This window comes from Salmo trutta, chromosome 3 (assembly GCF_901001165.1).
Source record: "Salmo trutta chromosome 3, fSalTru1.1, whole genome shotgun sequence".
In the NCBI taxonomy this organism is placed as follows: domain Eukaryota; kingdom Metazoa; phylum Chordata; class Actinopteri; order Salmoniformes; family Salmonidae; genus Salmo; species Salmo trutta.
In genome coordinates this window covers 19,555,577-19,579,576 of record NC_042959.1, presented here as the reverse complement: position 1 = coordinate 19,579,576, position 24,000 = coordinate 19,555,577, and the positions used below count along the sequence as shown (strand labels likewise).

The 24,000-nt window shown below is 43.7% G+C and overlaps 1 protein-coding gene across 4 annotated transcripts in view; it reads right to left on the bottom strand.

Moving 5' to 3' along the window:
• Window positions 1-24,000, bottom strand: part of diaph2 (diaphanous-related formin 2) — a 706,015-nt gene that overhangs the window by 471,291 nt on the left and 210,724 nt on the right. For 3 of the 4 annotated variants that reach the window (XM_029725953.1, XM_029725944.1, XM_029725970.1), the window contains 6 exons: window positions 20,064-20,180; window positions 13,991-14,109; window positions 12,857-12,921; window positions 10,568-10,672; window positions 4,457-4,525; window positions 439-753 (listed from right to left, as the gene is read on the bottom strand). In XM_029725953.1, coding sequence (XP_029581813.1) covers window positions 439-753; window positions 4,457-4,525; window positions 10,568-10,672; window positions 12,857-12,921; window positions 13,991-14,109; window positions 20,064-20,180 — 790 coding nt within the window. The remainder of the gene's footprint in view (window positions 1-438; window positions 754-4,456; window positions 4,526-10,567; window positions 10,673-12,856; window positions 12,922-13,990; window positions 14,110-20,063; window positions 20,181-24,000) is intronic. The other variant, XM_029725962.1, reaches the window with a different exon arrangement.

Sequence of the window (24,000 nt, the reverse complement as noted above, 5' to 3'; positions counted from 1 at the left end):
CAACAGGGTTTCACAGTGCGAGCGAGAGACAACCATTTCCTTTTGGCTGTTGTCAATAATTGAAGATTAAATAGCAAGGTCACACATAAGCATATGCAAAACAACACTAAATTAATGCCGCTTGCAACTCCCAGAATCCCTCGGGCGATAGATAAATTAACTGGGAGTAGAATAAAGCCCATATGAAGAGAACGGCCTCAGTTGAAATCGTATTTAAATGATGGAATATTACACAACACATTGTCTGTATTCAATTACGCAAAGAGTGTGTGTGAATGCAAGTACACTCGAGCGGCGGAAACTGTTTACGTGAGGATTTCTTGTGCAGAGTGGAGAGATGCGTGCCCTTTGGCTGAACGCTTGCCTGAATAGACCGACGGTAGTGTCGAATAGGGTGCACTCTCTCGGTTAGTACAGCTTCATCTGTCTCTACTGTACCTTGGACCAGTTGACCCTCTTCATGACGACCTCAGGCTTGTAGGTCTTCTTGGCCACCAGTCCATAAGGCAGCTTGATGACAGGTATGGCCATCATAGGAGGCGGAGGGATACCTGGAGCCCCGGGGAAGGGCGGAGGAGGTGGGGGTCCACAACCGGGGGGAGGGGGTGGTGGGGGTGGCCCTACGCCTGGAGGTGGCGGGGGCGGAGGGGGCATGCTGGCCATGCCAGGAGGCGGCGGAGGAGGGGGTGCTAATCCCCCCGGTAGGGCTGGAGGTGGGACTCCTGTCCCGGCCGCCGCTGGTCCGGCTGCAATCTGCAAAGATGGGAGATCAATGTTAATGATGGGACACATTCCCCTGTCATCCCTGGACTCATGTCATCCCCGTCTGCCCTGCAAATCATGTCATCCTTGTCATTTGTAGGCCGGGGACCTGGAGGCCAGAGCTTTACCACCATTACACTAGTCTGGCTAATGGACCTGGGTGATGTCCTTGTTAGGGACTGAAGACGGTCATTACACTAGTCTGGCTAATGGACCTGGGTGATGTCCTTGTTAGGGACTGAAGACGGTCATTACACTAGTCTGGCTAATGGACCTGGGTGATGTCCTTGTTAGGGACTGAAGACGGTCATTACACTAGTCTGGCTAATGGACGTGGGTGATGTCCTTGTTAGGGACTGAAGACGGTCATTACACTATCCATTTGCTGGTAAGCACATAGGAGTCATTCCATCAGTATCCTATCAGGCAGCCAGAAGCCAACACTCAGAGGAGTCATTATATCAGTACCCTATCAGCCAGCCAGATGACAACACTCAGAAGAGTCATTATATCAGTACCCTATCAGCCAGCCAGAGGCCAACACCCAGAGGAGTCATTATATCAGTACCCTATCAGCCAACCAGAGGCCAACACTCAGAGGAGTCATTATATCAGTACCCTATCAGCCAGCCAGAGGCCAACACTCAGAGGAGTCATTATATCAGTACCCTATCAGCCAGCCAGAGGCCAACACTCAGATGAGTTATTCCATCAGTACCCTATCAGCCAGCCAGAGGCCAACACTCAGGAGTCCTAACCAGCTCCGCTCCACCTCACACTGGGGAAAGTGGGTCGCTCAGTTCCCTGAGACAGTCTACCAGACACATTAAATATGTAGTTACATAAACAAGAACCTAATAGGCAGCAGAACAATACTGCAGGGAGGTATGTCACCTTTCCCATTAGAAGTACTCTGGAGAGATCTCTGACATGCTGAGTATATCTGTGGCTATATGTGTCAGGATGAAGCACGGTGTACGTGCAATCGCTGTTCAGTTCAGAGGGTGCGTGTATACACCTTTATATACACCATTCAGAATCCAATAAACACCCTTCAGAGGTCACCCTTAAAGGGTATATAAAAATGTGCAGGGCATTATGCCTTTTTATGTCATGCATATTAAGGCTTTATGATTTATGAATGCTGCATATCAACACTATGCATAGTGTTCCACAAAGAAGAAAAAGAAAGTCCATATTTTTGGAGACTTCTGTGATTTTGAAGTCATTGTGAATATGAATTAAAGTAGAGGACATTTGTATTGTCTATTTATGGAAAAATAATTCCCCCTGTTCTTATACATATGATGTGTTTCATTTAATCAGACTCCAATATAGACAAGCCTGAATTGTTGGTGCTGATTACCATGACAATTGCTTCTGCAGTTGGCTAATAGATGAAGCGTATGAGATGAATAGAGCCACCTGAACCTGAATTGGTAATGAGGAAACTAATGGCATGCTAATGCTATGCCAACACTATCTATTGCAGGAGGGTTCGGTGGGTAGATAATGAATTGTATCAAATCCTCACATACCAGTACATTCATTCCCTATTGACGTGTGTGTGCACAGTGCATGTTCAGCCGACACATAACCATTGGGGAGAAGCCAGGGGATTGTCTGGCCACTGTTAGACATCTAGATAAGCAATGTTGAAGTCGACAAGATGGAGCTCACAAAGGAAGGCTATTAGGCGGTAGACGGGCAAAATTAAACCCATTACCGATAAGACACAGACCAGCCAGTCCCTTGACAAGTCTGCCCTATCATACAGCACAAACAGGTATTTATAATCATTGATAAAGGCGGGGGAGACAGGCGAGGGGGGGGCTGTTTAGAGACAAAACATATGCAAATGGGGCAATTAGACCGCCCATGGCACAGATAGGATTTGACCTGGTTTGATTAGAAGATGACAACAGTCTTTCTTTCCAAAAGTATGCCCAGCAACATTCCCACCACATTGACCGAAAACAAGTTTTTCATTTCCCGAAAACGTGCTCCCCCCACTCATTGGATTATGTGGGTAATGTGCGTCCGGTCAAATTTTTGAAGGTATTACAGAGTGCTTGATTACACAACGCCAGCCGTGGAATGTCTATCAGGTAGAACATTTAAAAAGTGGTGAGGAGCGTTTGAAGCAGGCCGCCTCCAAAACCCCTCGACGGGAGCGCTCCCGTTACAATGATTATACGTCTGTCAATCTCCGAGCCCGTCGTGGCCCATTTTCTCTTTTAAGATTAATATGAAAGAATGGAAGCAAATTAGCTGCTAAATTAGAGTGCTGTCTTTTCCACATTCAGGGGCCCTCTGAGCCTATTATAGCTCCTGCTGCTCCTGCTCTCTTATTTTCCCTCCTTTTCTCTCTCGTCCCGCCGTGCTGCAGGCCCTCCAGCCTCGTCTATGGAAGGCTAATCAACCCTGCGTTCGACAGCGCCCTGGAGGGTTCTACCTTCTCCCACAGGTAAATCACTGGAGTACCTTTCCTTTCCTACATCCTCCAATCATAGCAGCAAGCATTTTCAAGCACCTTCTCCCTATAGCAACATAGTTGTTTTGGTTCAAACATAATTTTAAAAGGCTGTTTACAGACCAATGGTGCTGTGCTTTGGCCGGGTCTTGGCAGCTCCAGCCTGACCACTGACCACCATTAGCTGGGAGCAAGAGAGAGATGAGCCTCCAAATGGCTTCTTGGCAGCTAGCCCTCTTGCTAGGCCATCCTCATCTGGAGCGCTGATTAGCGTAGGAGTATGGAGTGATTTGAAATCTAACCCGTTCATTGAGGGGTCCACAGCTTCTAGACCTCGATGGGGGGAAGGTCAGACGGGTGGGTAATTAACTTGGACTATTACGCAATTAAACCTTCTCCCAATCTCGGCTCTAATGAGCAAAGCAGAGATTCAGTCATAAGGTGTTTATTGGGGAGAATTACATCTCAACAGTCAAACATGTCCACATTTGATTATCTTCTATGGTTCATTTGAGATTATTTTAACCTTTACTTAACTAGGCAAGTCAGTTAAGAACAAATTCTTATTTTCAATGACGGCCTAGGAACAGTGGGTTAACGGCCTTGTTCAGGGGCAGAACGACAGATTTTTACCTTGTCAGCTCGGGGACTCGATCTTGCAACCTTTCGGTTACTAGTCCAACGCTCTAACCACTAGGCTACCTGCCGCCCCAGATGTTTCTGTCTTAGACCGCTGCACCACTCGGAAGCCACTCTAAGGCACTGCATCTCAGTGCTAGAGGCGTCACTACAGACCTGGTTCGATTCCAGGCTGTATCACAACCGGCTGTGATTGGGAGTCCCATAGGGCGGTGCACAATTGGCCCAGCGTCGTCAGGGTTAGGCCGTCATTGTAAATAAGAATGTTCTTAACTGACTTGCCTAGTTAAATAAAGGTGAAATCAATTTTTTATAAAAATCTCACAGATTATTACTCATCGTTTGTTTAGTATGATGCAAGGAAATCAAACTTCATTGCATTCTCCAATTACAGACCAAGAGTGTGGCACTATTAACAGATTATGAGGAATATAATGTAGATGAATGAACAATTATTGAAAATCCATCATATGCAAAGTTTTTAATTCAAGATTAGGTTTCTCAATGTGCAGTCAATACCGGTCAACCATGCCAGAAGAATGAAAGGGAAGGGAGGAGCACGGATGCAAAGGTATCACCCACCTGCACCTGGCACTCAGCTTCACTGATGACTTTCTGAGCCTCTTTGAGCTTGTTTGCCTCGCTAGCTAACTGGACAGACGGACACACAAACACACAACAGACACCCAGACATACACACATATACAAAGAGCAACAGAGAGGCACACAGAGAGGGTGGTTAGCTAGACAGACAAGAGGAACACCAGTACTTTTGTTAACAGAGAGCACAGGCCAACACCAGGCACAGACATGTGAAGCAGAGGAGTAAGTGACAGAGAAATTCCCAGTTAAAACATGGTTATGATGAAATTAATATAGATAAATTAGTACTACCTGTCACATAGAATACCAGGATCACATTTATTTCATATCCTCAAACAAGCAAAGTCATTTTCAGCATTTAAAAGTGTATTTTGTATTAGATGGAAAATAACCTAATTTAGTAATCTACAGAGCCTAGATGAAACAGCCATCCATATGTTCACACAGTGGATGACATTTATTTTTGTATCCTCAAAACCCATTCAATGGTCCCCTTTGGAACGCTACATTCTAATATGTTCTAGCAAATCGCATTCCCTACTTTCCCCTCTCAGATATATACGACAGGCATTGATTTTATCCCAAAGATTTTGTTGTCGCTTTGATATTTCACTCTATATGACCTCGTCACATTCTAACGTCTTAATAACAGCCGTTGCGTAGATGGGTACAAACTCAACTGTGTAGTGAAACATATTTATATGGAGTCGTTCCTACAGAACAGCCTTACTGTGGACTGAGGAGTATTAAATATTGAACATGTGTAATGGAAAAGGAGATGGAAACTTTCCTAAAGGAAAATGAATAAGGACTTCCATTTCACCAGAGTTTAGAACGTGGTTGTAAAGTGCAATCTTAAGGTGAATGGGGAACATTTTCTTTTACACTCCATCCTTAACTATGGACTATGGAGAGTTCAAGGCCTCTATTTTAAAAACTGTAACCACAGGATAAGTGGATGGCACAGAACTTTAACCCCTCAAGCATATCTTAGACTCAAAGCTGCGATTGATGGAACTCAAGTACATTACACAAGTACAATACGCTCATGTATTAAACCTAAGGTATTGAAGGTATTGACGTAAACACATGTTTTAAGGTTAATAACAGCCAGAGAAACACGCATGTCAAACACTTGCTACATTTGACGGTGAATTACTTGGCAACCACTGCGAACACATGGCAGTGGTGGTAGTATCGAGAGGCCTGTTGCCTTCATTACAAGCTCAGTCCAGTCTGGGAATGAGAGAGGTCTGCAGGTAGACTGGCAGAGCCAGATAGGAGAGAGTGATCCGCTATACCTTCCAACCTCATTCCTGGCCATGCTGGTACAGCTACATGACCTCCAGGTTGTTAAAGCCCATTAATGGCATGGCACAGAGTAGGTCCAAGGTATCTACCGCACCTGAAAATGATTCATCTCACCCTCATCCAATTCTACGAACGCCTCCCCCGTTATCTCTGAGCTGAGGTGGGTTCGTAGGGGTTGGCAGGGGTGGGAGGTGGATTAGTTCCATTTGATGTGTTTTCATTGCGTTTTGTCGATGTTTACAGGCGAAACCTGTGCTCGATCGGATCGCGGGGATAATCAAACAGACACATCAAAAGGTGGAAGCTCCCTGAGACAGGCTCTCATTAAATCCGTCGGTTCACAGACAAGGTGAAGTAGCAGGGGCTAGGAGACAGAGAGACGTGTGCTTTTATTTCCACGAAGAGCTCTGTCGACGAGATGTGAACAGAGATCCCACTTCATTCATATTCAATAAAACGACAGATGCACCCCCACAGCTGCTTTGATGAACAATCTGAGTGTAGTGTCTTCGCATGGATTTAGAGGTGCTGCACTCCGGAAGATAATGGCTTAGTACAACACTGTGTTCATCTGTTGCAGTTTCAACCCTTTTAAAACAGGTTGACTAGAAACTTTGTTTTCAAGGTGGATACACTTTAGAATTCAAATAATTCTCTTATTAAAACGAAGTATCTTGTTAGCACCTACATTTCCATTTATGTGCTCAATTTCAAGGCTTCAGCACCGCAACCTAAATATTGCTGTGATTGCAAAACGTGTACCTCCTGATAACGGGTTGCCAGATAAACAAAATAATCTGTGTCATGAAGTGGCGGAAATTGTGAGAGCTATGGCACATCTCCTACAGTATGCCCGAAGAGGTCAAATTGACAACGCATGTCTGTTCTTAGTAAGTGTTCCTAGTGAGGAAGATCCTACTCAAAAGGTACCAGGATTTCTCTGTGCCTCCAGTGTGAAAGTAATAGAAGACAACCTTTGAAAAATCACCTTATACTACACACACACATTTCATAAAGGCACCAATTTGACCACGAGCGCATTCCTGCCATGCAGCGCGTGACAACATACATGTTTACATTGAACCCCTTTTTAGACCAACACACCCCCTGGATGTTACTTGAAGAACTTGCAGCCATATTCATGGGAGCTCTCGCCAAGCGCATTAGATGTTTCCCTGCTGAGGCAGATGTCTGTTGATGTGCAAAGCTCCAGCAGCCTTTGAAGGCGCGTTCAGAGACGGCAGGAAGAGAAGGAGCTGACTCTCGGGGGCTTCACTCCGCTACACTACCTGTTAATGCACCACAAACAGACTGGCTTCAAAAGACCGGGGGCCTGTTAGGGGGAGGGGGAAAAGCCTGGAAAAACAGTGCTTAAAAAGGAGCACTCAGGGAAAGCAGGTAAGCAGAGGGTGACACTGCCTCATGCAATGAAAGAGAGAGGGCAAAGCAGAGAGAGAAGACAAAGCAGATAGAGGGAGAGAGAGAAGACAAAGCAGATAGAGAGAAGACAAAGCAGAGAGAGAGAAGACAAAGCAGATAGAGAGAGAGAGAGAAGACAAAGCAGAGAGAGAGAAGACAAAGCAGAGAGAGAGAGAAGACAAAGCAGATAGAGAGAGAGAAGACAAAGCAGAGAGAGAGAAGACAAAGCAGAGAGAGAGAGAAGACAAAGCAGATAGAGAGAAAGAGAGAAGACAAAGCAGACAGAGAGAGAGAAGACAAAGCAGAGAGAAGACAAAGTAGATATAGAGAGAGAAGACAAAGCAGATAGAGAGAGAAGACACGGCAGAGAGAAAGAGAGAGAGAAAAAAATCAGAAATATAGAGACCAGAGAAAAAGAGAGGATGATAGAGGTGCGGATGGGACCCGGCCACCATGTTAGCCTCATGAATATGTGCATGCAGCGGGCGGGCAATCGTTGGGGCGAGGAGTGAATGATGAACGAGTTTGGCCGAGAGAGAAGGTAATGAGTGGCGACATGGCACTCAGGCAGATGAAGTGGGGGAGTGAGGACTGCACACAAATTAAGTGCAATCGGGGAAGAAAGAAAAATAACTTGCCTCCGTCTAGACAGGAAGAGGACCAAGCCTCACGCCGTGCGCTAATACTGAGAATAAATGATCACTGAGGCTGCCAGGGACCTTAATGACAGCAACTTGTCTTTGGAAAAAGTCCCGGCGACGCAGTACAAAGCTAAATGTGCAGGTGCGGAAAAGGGATGGGGAGCGCGGACATTTGCAACTGCCACAGAATTTAGTTTGGGAGGAAAACAATCTTGGCTACTGGATGCCATACCATCTTTCAGCACTGGCTTATATTACATTCAGTAAGCAGGGAAGCAAACTGCCCTTTTGTCCCAAGGCAACACTGAAGTGTTTCAAATTGGGTTAAGGAGGAAATAGCAGTCATTTTCTGTGCTTAGGTTTGAGGGGTTTTGTCTGGAAAAAGATGGGGATGCCAAGGCCAGAGAAGAAATGAAATCCATCTCTGTGATAATACAATTGCATGGAACAGGCTGCCATGGAGCAATTCAGTCAATATCAAATCCGACATCTTAAAAAGGAGATGAACCCTTTATTGAATCAAACGCTCCCGTATGGCTGGAAAATACCCACTTACAGCCTGGCATCCGTGATTGGGGTTTTTGAAAGCCGAAAAGCTGGTGTTTCTCTGTCAAACTTTTTTTTTTTTTATATTTCAGTCTTCTGAAATGTATATAAAGTGTAATAGTGCAATGCAAACTCAACATTGAATTAATTTCAACTCTATATCTGACATGGTACAGGTGTTGTCTTTTTTAAGCCCATAACATTGTGTGTGAGGTGTATACTTTAGTTTCAAAGTGGATTTGTTTAAGACTACGAAGAAACACTCGTGTGACCCTGATTCAGCTCACTGCAGTAAAAGGTCAACTTGGACCAACATGCTTTGGAGAAACGACTACAGTGGCAAGAAAAAGTATGTGAACCTTTTGGAATTACCTGGATTTCTGCATAAATTGGTCATCAAATTTGATCTGATCTTCATCTAAGTCACAGCAATAGACAAACACAGTGTGCTTAAACTAATAACACACACATTTTATTTTTATTTTCTATATTGAATACATAATTTAAACATTCACAGTGTAGGTTGGAAACAGTATGTGAACCCCTAGGCTAACAACTTCTCCAAAAGCTAAGTGGAGTCAGGAGTCAGCTAACCTGGAGTCCAATCAATGAGACGAGATTGGAAATGTTGGTTAGAGCTGCCTTGCCCTGCAGGATTTGAGTTTGCTATTCACAAGAAGCATTGACTGATGTGAACCATGCCTCGAACAAAAGAGATCTCAGAAGACCTAAGATTAAGAATTGTTGACTTGCATAAAGCTGGAAAGGGTTACAAAAGTATCTCTAAAAGCCTTGATGTTCATCAGTCCACGGTAAGACAAGTTGTCTATAAATGGAGAAAGTTCAGCACTGTTGCTACTCTCCCTAGGAGTGGCCGTCCTGCAAAGATGACTGCAAGAGCACAGCGCAGAATGCTCAATGAGCTTAAGAATAATCCTAGAGTGTCAGCTAAAGACTTACAGAAATCTCTGGAACATACTAACATCTCTGTTGACGAGTCTACGCTACGTAAAACACTAAACAAGAATAGTGTTCATGGGAGGACACCACAGAAGAAGCCACTGCTGTCCAATAAAAACATTGCTGCACATCTGAAGTTTGCAAAAGTGCACCTTCCACAGCACTACTGGCAAAATATTCTGTGCACAGATGAAACTACTGTTGAATTGTTTGCAAGGAACACACAACTCTATGTGTGGAGAAAAAAAGGCACAGCACACCAACAACAAAACCTCCTCCCAACTGTAAAGTATGGTGGAGGGTACATCATGGTTTGGGGCTGCTTTGCTGCCTCAGGGCCTGGACAGCTTGCTATCATCGACGGAAAAATGAATTCCCAAGTTCAACAAGACATTTTGCAGGAGAATGTTAGGCTATCTGTCTGCCAATTGAAACTCAACAGAAGTTGGGTGATGCAACAGGACAATGACCCAAAACACAGAAGTAGTGGTCAGTCAGAGTGGCCCAGTCAGTCCTGACTTCAACTCGATTGAGATGCTGTCGCATGACCTCAAGAGAGCAGTTCACACCAGAGATCCCAAGAATATTGCTGAACTGAAACAGTTTTGAAAAGTGGAATGGTCCAAAATTCATCCTGACCGTTGTGCAGGACTGATCCGCAACTACAGAAAACATTTGGTTGAGGTTATTATTGCCAAAGGAGGGACTTATTAAATCCAAGGGTTCACATACTTTTCCCACCCTGCACTGTGAATGTTTACACGGTGTGTTCAATAAAGACATGAAAACATATAATTGTTTGTGTGTTATCAGTTTAAGCAGACTGTTTTTGTCTATTGTTGTGACCTAGATGAAGATCAGATCAAATTTTATGACCAATTTACACAGAAATTCAGGTATTTCCAAAGGGTTCACACAATTTTTCTTGCCACTGGAAATATGATGTGATTAATGTTTGCTGCTTGCCCCAATCCTTTTTTTCTTATGCCTTCCTCAATACTGTTTTGAACATTAAACGAAGCAATGAGGTTGGGTTCCAGTGGTAGAGACTATGTATTTCGGTAAAACCTGTGGTGCAGACGCAGACTGTATGTATTTGTGAACACATGGACGTACAAGACACTGTATAAGACCTCTATGGAGAGCTTGTGGCTTCAGACTGCAGTCTGGAGTAATGGGTGTGTATGCTCCTCACGTCTCCTCTGGTCCTTACCTGGGTCTTCAGATTGCAGATCTGCCCTTCCAGCTCTTTGATTTTCTCCTCTTTCTTCTGGGACTCGGCCTGGGCCTCCTGCCGGGCGCTGAACTCTTCATCGAACTGCAACAATTCAACACAACACACACTCTGGTCAGGACCAGGGTGTCTCAAGTGAATGGCCAACTGCAGGGCACACCGACACACACTGTCTCGCACGCACTTGGCCCCATCTCCCACCTCTATTCATAGGCCTTTGGTGGCCTCTACCCTGTCGGCAACTGGCTGTGGTTTGGGTCCGGCTTTCATGTGTTGGTGACGGATCTAACCTTTGTGGGAAAGCAACCTGTGTCAGGACAATGTTTTCACTGAAGCCGCAGGGGGGGACACTGCTCTCATTCCACTCACACCCAGGACGCCTCTGATGTCCCACACACAGAGACAGGGGTGTGGGGGGACTGTGGGGGCATATGCAGCGTGGTGATACAGTACCATGCCTTTAGAGACTGGTTCAAACTAGAGAACCATGTCTTTAATGTCTGAGTCACATGCACCAAAACACTTCTGGGGGATTCTGCTGGAAGTACCAGTGACTCACAGTACTGGTGGTGTACTAAAAAAATTTGACTCGTTTCAGGAAATGTTGCGCGTCACTACTAAACAGGAGAGGCATTTGAATGTACGTTTAAAAAAAATCAATCAAAATGTGTCTTTTTGGCAGAAATGCATTCTGGAATATGTGAACTTTCATGTGTTTAAATAAACTTATATTCCATCCGTAAATATGAATGAAATCGTTAAATTACAAGCCTTGTTGGTTGATCCACGGAAAAAGTCAGAAACCTTCCCGCTAGTCATGATTGGCTGAGATTATGGATGGGCTGGACATGCCGGGAGATGAGTTTGGATTGGTCTGCCATGTACAGGAGCATGCTTCTGTCTATAACGTGAGCTGTTCAGTATGTGTTGACAGTCCTTTCTACCGCACCGTTTTTTAAAGATATGTTAGCCATCAAGAACTAAAAGTTTTGCTACTTTTCTCAGCAAGATTGATGCCCCGAATTTAGCAGGTGCTATTAACAGATCAGTTGGAAAAAGTGATGGCCTACTTTCTGCACACGCCACGGTCAGTGGGACCCGTAGTGACTTAACTCAACGCTGGCCAAACAAGATGTAGTTACAAACATAACGAAGTTAAATGGTTCCAGTCTGCCGTAAAGCATTTATCCATATATACGGATAAGAGTCTAGGTACATTTTCAGATATTATATGTTTCTAATTTTCATTGCAAGTTAAAGCTTACTGTTCGCTAGCTGGCTTGCTAGCTAACGTTATGGGTATGATCTGTGTAGTGATATTATTTGAATCAGAAATCCATTTGCATTACTAGTTATAGCCTAATGTTAACTAGCTAACATTGAACCTAGTTGGCCTTTTAGCTACCTGCAGATTCATACTCCAGCAATGACAATGTTTGTATTGGTAGTAGTATGAGTTGGGATTTTGCCGGTTCATTGTTTAGCTAGTTAGCTGCATGTCTAAACAAAGACTCCACTTTGCCAGATGATCAATTTAGACAAGTATGTCAGGTAAGCAACATCTAATAATAATTTATACAATATTTTGATCTGGACACTTTGTTTTTGATATTGCTACTATGAAACCATTTCACTGTACTATTTACTCCTTCTGTATACTGCGCATGTGACAAATAAACGTAGATTTGATTTGATATAGTGTGTTTACCAGAGACAGTAATGTTAACAACATGACCTGCACCAAATTAGGCGGTCAGAGACAGTAAGTACCAGAGACAGTAATGTGAACAACATGACCTGCACCAGATTAGGTGGTCAGAGACAGTAAGTACCAGAGACAGTAATGCGAACAACATGACCTGCACCAGATTAGGTGGTCAGTCACAAATATTAGGCGGTCGGTCACAACTATATAGTGTAAATTGATTGTACTGTCTATCATTACATAGGAAAAATACACTTCATACACTTTATTCCTCTGTTTGAAGATCAGTGTGGATGCAGAATAAAGTAGGCTACTCCATCCAGTTAGAAAGTACATAAAAGCTTCAGGAGTTAGGCTAGTCCAATCTTTCCTCAACACTATAGCTTTTACTTTAAAGAGAGAGTTTGTTGAACTCTTTCACCAGCTATTGATCAGGGCCCAGAATCGATAGCGGGACCAGGAGCTCTGGGGGGGGTGACGACACGACGGACACACACATTTCTGATGGGAGCGTGGTGGTGGCATACCAATGGAGTTGAGGGGAATGATGCACTATACCTCACCTTTTTGGAGAACTCAGCAGCCTTCAGTTCGCTCTCATCCACTTTGGCTTTATCCACGCACTGATCTGTAAGAAAAAAAGAGGGCAGACAGCAGCAACGACAGTAAGAACCTACGAAGTGACTTTGATTCTCTCAATTACACTGTACATTGTTAACATCCTACTTAAGATTCCAGATCAACCCTAAAAGGAATATTACATCAGAGAGACAGAGGGAATGAGTGAAGAAAGGGGGGAAAGGCACTTGTCGGCTCATTCTTTTCTTGACATATCCCCCAGGAGATTTGTATTCTGTTCGGCAGGTTTGCCAATGTTTAAAAACCAAGCCCCGAAACATTTGTTTTCAACTCATTACAGCACAGTGATATAAAAATGTAAGAAAATCACGGATGGGCTTGGAAACTTTTAATGAGACTTTGTCGGCACGATGCCACAGAACTGTTAGTGACACTAACAGAAGAACAAAAATATAAAAATAAAAACACTTAGTTATTTCATTAATTTGTCTCTACTTGAAGGAAATGAATGACTGCATTTCTAATTTGGGGCAAATAGACCTTGTTTCCTCTAGGATTCAAGAAACTCTGCTGATGAATGTCCTCGGCAGAGTGAAGACGCTGTGAAATCTCCATGTGCTTATGATGAGACATGATGTGCCACAGTCACACCTAACAGGTAATGCATTATTTATTCGTAATTAGACTACCTTTTCCTATACATGTCAAGGGGCTGCAGGTTTTTCTGGGAAGGCTCTCAGGGGGGAAATGGGGATAGATAATAATGAGAGGGATATTGCACCATTTTTAGCAACACCCACATCCTGCTGTCTGCAGTACAACAGAAAAATATATCTGAGGATTATTTAGACCGATTAGGAGACAAAATATGAATAACAAGACTTGTATTAAAAAAAGAGATACTGATTCAAGCTATATTGTACAGTATGTAGGTTAGGGAGACCTAGGAGGCAAAACTGGTTGAAATTATGTAATTCTAACCAGAAACCAAAAACTTTTTCAAATATGTTAATAAAGACATAATTTCAACCAGTTTTGGAGGTGTATAATGGTGTCCTACATGTCCTAAATTCACACTTTTAAATGTCAGAGGAAAGGCAGAGCTCTGGCAGACCTACCAATGAGGTGGGTGAAGTCTACATCCAGTCTCTCTCTGTATCCGAAGTCTGGGTCCATCCCGCTGCGATGGAGAACCACCTGAGACACACATTCCTCTATGACCTTGTAGTACTGGGGCCTGGGAGAGCAGTGAGCAGAACACAACAGAGTCAGCATGCACATCAAGAACAGGAGAATGACACAAACTTACACAGCCCTAATTCCCCACAAAATATCCCCTTAGCCAAGCTAGAGGTCACAGAATGAAAGATAAAATATTTTTTTTTAAATCTGAATTAAATTTGATCACATGCTTTTATGCCGATCGTGAAATCGCTAAAATTAATCTCAGTGACGTGGAACTCGGAGCGGCGTGACTCGCGGCTATTCAAGGTGACAAACGGGGAGCGCAGCCGGCCGTCACTAATTTGTAATCATCTTTGTCAATTAAGGGTGCCCATAAACCTGAAATGCAAATCTAATCAGTGTAATATGTGTAATTAAAAGCACAATGGCATGGAGAACATGTTGCGTGTTTTGGGAGGGTGACAGAACGATGGGGTCTCGGGTGGCGGCGGGCGGCATCTGAGTCGGCCGGGGACTCCTGTTCGCGCCACCCAAGTTGGCGGGTGACCTTTCCCCAGTTATATGATCAACTTTAATTGCAAGTGACATTTAGCAAATACAATGTCAACTTAAGCTGAGCCCCGTAGCGACAAATAATGATGTTCCAAGCATGACCTTGAATGGTGCCAGCAGAAATACAATTTTCCTACCAGAAATACCCCCCTTGAGCACATGGAGGCTGAATTTTTATGATGGGGACTGTTTCTGAGGAACTGTCGCTCGGCTCAAATCCACACTAGCGGTACAGTTATCATTTGCACCTGGTCAATGCTAGTTAAATCCCGGATTAACAGAATGAACGTGAATCTTTATAGGTTACGAGGAGTTATTGCCACTCATATCAAATTTACAGTACTTTATGATGTCTATGCCAACATATTTGATTAGGATTACTTCCTCAGGGCAGTATGGTACAGCATGGAAAGGAATGATTAGTGTGACACAAAAAAATATGTGAATGCAGTGTATAAGAAAAACATATACTCTCCCAAGTATCAAAAGTTTCACAAATCACTTAATTTGACAAGTACCTGGAGTTTGTTTAATTAAAGTTGTGCTGAGTGACAGCCAGTAATTCAAGTTGTGCTGAGTGACAGACAACAATTAAAGTGGTGCTGAGTGACAGACAGTGACTAAAGTGGTGCTGAGTGACAGACAGTGACTAAAGTGGTGCTGAGTGATAGACAGTAATTCAAGTGGTGCTGAGTGACAGACAGTAATTCAAGTGGTGCTAACTGACAGCTGATAGAAATGCTGTATGTTTAACAAAAAATACAATCCATGCATATATGATGATGACTACCGTAAACTATATGGGGAGGTTTCCAGGGAATACGTTAAACCCACTACAGTCCTGGACAACAACAAAAAATCGCCATCAATGGAGAACCGGAACTAAAAACCACTCCAATATATGGCTTATAGAGAATCATTGTGTATTGTGACTATGAAAGAAGCCTCTAAAACACACTGTGGGTTAGGAGGGTAGGCACATTTGCCAACCTGTCCTCATGTACACTACTGGTCAAAAGCTTTAGAACACCTACTTATTCAAGGGTTTTTCTTTATTTTTACTGTTTTCTACATTGTAGAATAATAGTGAAGACCTCAAAACTATAAAATAACACACATAGAATATGTAGTAACCAAAAAAGTGTTCAACAAATCAAAATATATTTTATATTTGATATTCTTCAACTAGCCACCTTTTTGCTTGATGACAGCTTTGCACACTCTTGGAATTCTCTCAACCAGCTTCATCTGGAATGCTTTTCCAACAGTCTTGAAGGAGTTCCCACATATGCTGAGCACTTGTTGGCTGCTTTTCCTTCACTCTGCGGTCCAACTCATCCCAAACCATCTCAATTTGGCTGAGGTCGGGGGACTGGGGAGGCCAGGTCATCTGATGCAGCACTCCATCACTTTCCTTCTTGGTCAAATAGCCCTTACACAGCCTGGAGGGGTGTTGGGTCATTGTCCTGTTGAAAAACAAATGATAGTCCCACTAAGCCCAAACCAGATGGGTGGCGTATCGCTGCAGAATGCTGTGGTAGCCATGCTGGTTAAGTGTGCCTTGTATTCTAAATAAATCACTGACAGTGTCACCAGCAAAGTACCCTCACGCCATAACACCTCCTCCTCCATGCTTTACGGTGGGAAACACAAATGCGGAGATCATCCATTCACCCACACCAAGTCTCACAAAGACACGGCGGTTGGAACCGAAAATCTCCAATTTGCACTTCAGACCAAAGAACACATTTCCACCGGTCTAATGTCCATTGCTCGTATTTCTTGGCCCAAGCAAGTCTCTTCTTCTTATTGGTGTCCTTTAGTAGTGGTTTCTTTGCAGCAATTGTACCATGAAGGTCTGATTCACACAGTCTCCGATGAACAGTTGATGTTGAGATGTGTCTGTTACTTGAACTCTGTGAAGAATTTATTTGGGCTGCAATTTCTGAGGCTGGTAACTGTAATGAACTTATCCTCTGTAGCAGAGGTAACTCTGGGTCTTCCATTCCTTTGGTGGTCCTCATGAGAGCCAGTTTCATCATAGCGCTCGATGGTTTTTGCGACTGCACTTAAAGAAACTTTCGAAGTCCTTGACATTTTCCGTATTGACTGACCTTCATGTCTTAAAGTAATGCTGGACTGTCGTTTCTCTTTGCTTATTTGAGCTGTTCTTGCTATAATATGGACTTAGCCCTTTTGGTAAAAGACCATCTTCTGTATACACCCCCCCCCCGTCACAACACCACTGATTGGCTGAAATGCAATAAGAAGGAAAACAATTCCACAAATACATTTAAGAAGGCACATCCGTTAATTGAAATGCATTAAGAAGTAAAGAAGTTCCACAAATTAACATTTAATTAAAATGTATTCCAGGTGACTACCTCATGAAGCTGGTTGAAAGAATGCCAAGAGTGTGCATAGCTGTCATCAAGGCAAAGGCTATTTGAAGAATCTCAAAATTAAAATATATTTTGATTTGTCGAACACTTTTTTGGTTACTACATGACTCCATGTGTGTTATTTCATAATTTTGATGTCTTCACTATTATTCTACAATGTAGAAAACAGTAAAAATAAAGAAAAACCCTTGAATGAATACGTGTTTAAAACTTTTGACCAGTAGTGTACACTCATATGTTTTCTGAGGGAGGCCTACATTAGGCAGATTTGCTGTGCTCTAATTTCCTGCTGGCCTCTGTGGTCAGGCGCAATGCTGCTTGCTGATACTCAGGGTGCGTGGCAGGGAGGCTCAGAAGGCTCCGATGCAGATAAGGAAATCAAAGCTTTTTTCAAAGTCCTGCTCTCTCTTTACTGCCTTTGGAAAGGGGAGCAGGGGGTAAGAGCATTGTGGCTCAAATAGATTCATTGCTTTGAGCAGAGGCCTCATCGTGAACCAAATATGCTGGATTTGTTGGGACGCATATAATTTCAGAGAGATCACTTCAATATACAAAAGATGTTGAGAGCTCTGAACATGCATGGAAATACTACACGTACGAGTGCATATTGACCATATATGTAAATTGTTGGATTTCTGCTTGTACATCTTATATGTGGGGCTTTATTTGTGATGACAAGGAGTAAATCAGGGTTCCCTCTAAAATGTGGACAGGTCTTATATGTGGGGCTTTATTTGTGATGACAAGGAGTAAATCAGGGTTCCCTCTAAAATGTGGACATATATTGTAAACAGGTATTATAAGAACCAAAACAAGTAAAAACATTTTTGTAAGCATGAAATGACAGATGTTTTGTTCCTATGGCTGGATTCACCCACTCGTCATGAGATCGAGCGAGTGCACGTCGCCCGTGTGGTTTAGCACTGTGGCAACCCGGTTTAGTACTGTCACCGATGTAGACCACATTATTATCTCAATAAGTCACCCTATTTTCCCAGCATCCCCCGCTCCTCTCTGCCACTACCACCAAGATAACTGAGAAAGGGAAGGGAAGGAGTGAGCGAGTGACCCAGAACTGTCAGGCCCCACCAGAGCCTGGGCAAGGCTGAGCTCCAGAAGCCAACATATGTCCCCAGCACCATCCTTCACTCCTTCACTCTGGCACCTTTCCCCTCCACATGACATTGGGATTCTAGCAGCAGCACAAACTCCCCTCGCAGTCTCTCGTCCAGCCCTGCTCCACATAACCAGTGTAATCCCCATAACGCTCCGCTCCAAAAGAGGATATCCGCTCTATATTTAGCAGGGGTTTGATGTGCTCCCATTCATCAAGCATGGCACTCAGATTAATTATCAAAAATAAAACAAGCCCCCCCTACACCAATTGGTGATGGTTTCGAGAGGTGCTCCTCCAAATTGAACACACACATCTGCCCTGTGTTTGAAACAGGGCACATGGCTGTCCTGTTGAAACAGGGTACATGGCTGTCCTGTTGAAACAGGGCACATGGCTGTCCTGTTGAAACAGGGCACATGGCTGTCCTGTTGAAACAGGGCACATGGCTGTCCTGTTGAAAATGTATAACATTGGAAACCAAAGTCCCCATTCTGCTGGAATATTGGCATGTTATGCTTCCCTTCGATCAGGAAGCCATCGCATACACCTATGGACAAGTTTCGCTCCATCACCTGATTTGGCCTGACAGCGAGCGTGAGTGGCCCACTTCCTTCCCCCCTGGATCCCAATAGAGACACGGTCATCAAAGCCCAAAATGATCTTAAGGTCTCCCTTTAATCTAAAATTAAAGACCTACCATTTCCCAACCAGCTCATTTAATCTGAAACATAAAAAGATATGCTGGTTCAAAGTGGCCGAAAAAGGATATATTGATGATGAATTGCGGCCTGAGCTGGATATAGGAACTTGCGTCAGACAGACCGACCGCACCTCGCAAAGCCCGGTGATCTATGTGGAATTATATCTTCCTCATGGAGTAGGGGAGGAGGGAGAGCGGTGGGAAATTTATTTTTAAAAGCATATCTTTAATAAGCACATCCATTTTTAATTAGCATTTGTAGTGATCCTTTTTTACTGTCGGTGGTGGAGAGCATTGGCGTCAGTAGTGGGGGAAAGAGACAGGAGTGCTGAGGTGCTATGCTGCACTAGCTACTTAATGTGTTTTCTATTTCTCACTTTCTCCAACAAGATGAGGAATGCATTATTCATACCAGCTGAGTGAGCAGCAACTTGTCTATGGTAAATTCCTCTTGTCTTCTCTCTATTTTTTGTTAAATATTTTATTTCTGCGAAAAGTCTGACACAGCAGCGAATTGATCACTGTCATTGCCATCAGAGGAGACGCCACTGTCTCCCTCTTTTTCCTGTGATTGACACATTTACACTGCCAAGGAGGAATCCAGAGCCGGGCCGCCATTTGAATAATTACTTAATCGTTCTAAAGTACAGAATATTAGATCTGCTCTGATACGGCCCTGGCACTTTGATCACAGTGATTGCATTGATACAGAAAGAAAGAGAAAGAGAAAGAGAGAGAGAGAGAGAGAGAGAGAGAGAGAGAGAGAGAGAGAGAGAGAGAGAGAGAGAGAGAGAGAGAGAAGCCCTGAGAGGAGAAAATGGACATGTGAATCTTTAATGTTGAATGCTTACATGCTTTCCCCTGTGAGATGGAGATGGCAAGGTTTTCAGAATAGCACTTGCTATAGGAAGTACTGTAGTTTTACAAGGGTTGTGGCACACTTATCTACAGGGGTCAGGCGCGTGTTTCGTTATCTGGCCTTACTCGAATACGGTGTCAAGGAGTGGACGTCCTTGAGGTTTCTGCGTTGATAACGCAGCATTAGCGCTACACAGCAAAGTGTATCCCTTATAGGGGCTACATACTATTGAAAAAAACTAAAAGAGGGAATAGACTAGAGACTGTTTAATGTCAACATTTCAGCCTTATGCTTTTCTCAAGACCAGTCTTGTGGAAATGCAGTCTTCCTGTGAACGAAGTGAGAAGGGATGTGGCTGTTTGTGGGCAGAACTCACCTGATGTAGTAGTCGTTCCTGATGAGCAGGAGGTGCTGTAGGATGGACAGGAAGTAGGTCTCCGACCCGGTGTCTTTCACCATGTTGGACAGGAGATGGTACACCTCACCCATATCAGTGAGAAGGGGGTTAAGGTATATAATGTCATGGCAGTGTAGCAAACAATTGAGAGAAAACAGCTTGCAATAGTAGTAGGCTACTGTGACAGACCATTTAAAAGGAGAAGGCAAAACATTTACAATTTATGTGCCTTCTCTAACCAAGTCCTCTATTACCTTTAAACACTTCTCCTCATATAGGATAGGACAAACTGTTCCCAAGAGGAAAAACACATTCACACATATTCACATTGTAACCCTCTCATTTATCCACATGCATAACACATTTCACATTCCCTTATTCGGTCAGTGGCGTACTAACACAGCTCAGCTTTACCTATTGCTGTTTAGGTATTAAACGGACATTGGAATGAAGGAGTGCTTAAACCTGTGCTTATATCAATCGAATAATATAGTGACAGTGCATTCTAAAATCCATCAAAATCATTTCGAAAGATCCTCAAATCACAGTGTTTGTTTTCCTATCTCGAACTAGTACTCAGACAAGTGTCATTGTGCACAAGCAAACACTGCGACGATTCCTCACATTTGCTTTCCCTCTCGGGAGCGGCAGAAGAGTAAACAGCTAACTTTAGAAGGGGATTTGGCAATAAAGAACAGTCCCTGTGTTCCACCTATCACTCTACGCCTTTCAAGGAGGAGGAAATTAATCACATGAAAACTCCATTGGGTTTGGATATTTAGGGAGAATCATGAAAAGGGGATCAGTCACTGTGGAAAATATTGCCTCTGATTGTGCCTTGTCCGTCGAAGAGAAAATATGTGTTATTAAATTTGCTAAAGGTACTGATTATGCGTCTCCCCAAGGAGTGCGAGAGATGGCTTGTGATGTCTAAAATAGTTGTTGAATCAGATAAGAAATCACTGTCTATGGTGTATTATTCATTCCATTATGTCCGTTTCTCTGAGTTGGATTGCTGGCTATTTGTTTCAGATCAAGAACTGTCAGAGGCTGCGAAATGGAGCGCTTGGCACAACATCTCACAGTTGATTTGTATGGAATTGAAACCATAGGGAGCCATGTTCAAATCAAGGAAAAAGTGATTTCTCTTGAGATGTGCATGTGTTTAAACATAATATCCAAGTGGGATTTCAGAATAATATCACGATCACTTTACAGTATATTATACTTCATCTGTGTTTACGAGGAATATGGAATTGGAATTTTAAACTATAGCAAGATTACATTTGATCTTCTTTGAACTGACAAACCCAGTCCCAAAACTGTAAAGAATTTAGAGAAATAAATAGCTTGAGGGGGCTTATACAAAACAGTTTGCTTGAGAAAGGATCCTCCTGTGGATATTCATGTTTGAAAAGCATGTAAAAAAATGTAAAAAATAACTCAGAAATAGTCTTATTTTCAATCTGGGCACACATGCGGAAAACAAGGGGAATAGAGTGAGGGGGAATAGTGCAGTGTTAAGCTGGGAAGGATGAAAAATGGTTTGCCTTCGTACACTTCATAATATGAAGTGTACGTTTTAACAATGTCTGCTGCAATATTTACCTGCTGACTACAGGGTGATACACTGTCTGGGCTAAAACACTTTCACAGTCAGAGGCTCTGCATTCATTCACATTTGTCTGTGGTCACCCAGCAGTAAATAAAGATATCTGATTTGTGTTCTTGTTTAGTCCAGAGGGCTTAAAAGGAGGGACCAAGGGCCTGGCTTCCTCAGATAAGGGGAGAGGACATGGTCGGACGAGCTTCGTTTCGGGGTTTTTAGCTACATAAAAGGACATGTCAAAGTTGTGCGGCCCCATCAAAGTTGTTTAAAGCAAATTCTATCCGCTACGATGGAAAAACTGTTAAGTTCATCGTCTCAAAAGGCTGTTGAATGACAATCGAGCATTGATCACCTCTGAAAAGTTACTTAAGCGTGAGTGAACATTGACAACCAGTGCAAAGACTTGACACACCCAAAATGACAGAACACTGCTCCATACTCTCCAACTGTTCCCACTATTTCATACACCACATGATCCATCCACCACCATCAGTGCAAATCAATCCATTTTAACGCCATCTGACATTTTCCTATTAACTTCAGCCACGTCTGTAACCAAAATAGTTCTCCCATATCAAATTCGTCGAGCGCAGGGGATGGGAATACAGGCTTCTCTGAAGTATCGCTTCCCACTCCTGTATTAGCCTGGAAGAAGCCGATGAGAATTACCAAACCGGCGAGATGCAATTATAGGCTTGCCACACTGCTATCTAAGGGGGGAAGTTAGTAGAGTAGAAGCCCGGGCTAGGAAAGGATCTAAGCAGCTGCATCTATCAGTAAGAAAGGGTGCAAGCAGCTACATCTATCAGCAAGAAAGGGTCCCTACAGCTACATATATCATTAAGTGTCCCAGCATTTACATATATGAGTAAGAAAGGGCCCCAGCAGTTACATCTATGAGTAAGAAAGAGTCCCAGCAGCTACATCTATCAGTAAGACATATTTCAAGCAGCTACAACTATCAGTAAGTAATGATTCAAGCAGCTACATCTATCAGTAAGTATGGGTCCCAGCAGTTACATCTACGAGTAAGAAAGGGTCCCAGCAGCTACAACTATCAGTAAGAAACGGTTCAAGCAGCTACATCTATCAGTTCAAAAGGGTACAAGCAGCTACACCTATCAGTAAGAAAGGGTCCCAGCAGTTACATCAGTAAGAAATGTTTCAAGCAGCTACATCCATCAGTAAGTAATGATTCAAGCAGCTCCATCTACCAGGAAGAAACAGTTCAAGCAGCAATATCTATCAGTAAGTAAGGGCACCAGCAGTTACATCTATGAGTAAGAAATGTTTCAAGCAACTACATTTATCAGTAAGTAATGGTTCAAGCAGCTACATATATCAGTAAGAAACGGTTCAAGCAGCTGCATCTATCAGTAAGAAACGGTCTCAGTAGTTACATCTATCAGTAAGAAACGGTTCAAGCAGCTACATCTATCAGTAAGTAATGGTTCAAGCAGCTACATCTACAGTATCAGTAAGAAAGGGTCCAAGCAGCTACAGTATCAGTAAGAAAGGGTCCCAGCAGCAACATCTATCAGTAAGAAACGGTTCAAGCAGCTACATCCATCAGTAAGAAAGGGTCCAAGCAGATACAGCTACAGTATCAGTAAGAAAGGGTTCAAGCAGCTACATCTATCAGTAAGAAAGGGTTCAAGCAGCTACATCTATCAGTAAGAAAGGGTACCAGAAGTTACAACGATCAGTATGAAAGGGTCCCAACAGTTACAGCTATCAGCAAAAAAGTGTCCCAGCAGTTACATCTATCAGTAAGCAGCAAACATGAAAACACTCTACCAACAGAACAATGCAAATCCAAAGGCCCACACTTCTCTACCTCCCCCTCTCGCTCTCTCTCTCCCCCTCTCGCCCGCTCGCTCTCTCTCTCTCTCTCTTTCTCTCTTTCTCTCTCTCTCTCTCTCTCTCTCTCTCTCTCTCTCTCGCTCGCCCTCTCCCGCCCCCTCTCATATTCTCTCTCGCCCCCGCTCACTAACTCTCTCGCCCCCTCTCACTCTCTCTCTCGGCCCCTCTCTCTCTCTCTCCCCCTCTCACTCTCTCTCTCGCCCCCTCTCACTCTCTCTCTCACCCCCTCCCTCTCGCCCCCTCTCGCTCTCTCTCTCGCCCCTCTCGACCCCTCTCGCCCTCTCTCCCCCACTCTCTCTCCCCCGCTCTCTCCCTAGCTCTCGCTCGCCCTCTCGCCCGCTCTCTCCCCCGCACTCTCTCCCTAGCCCTCGCTCCATCGCCCTCCCTAACTCTCGCTCCCTCGCTCCCTCCCGCTCTCTCCTCGCTCTCTGCCCCCTCTCGCTC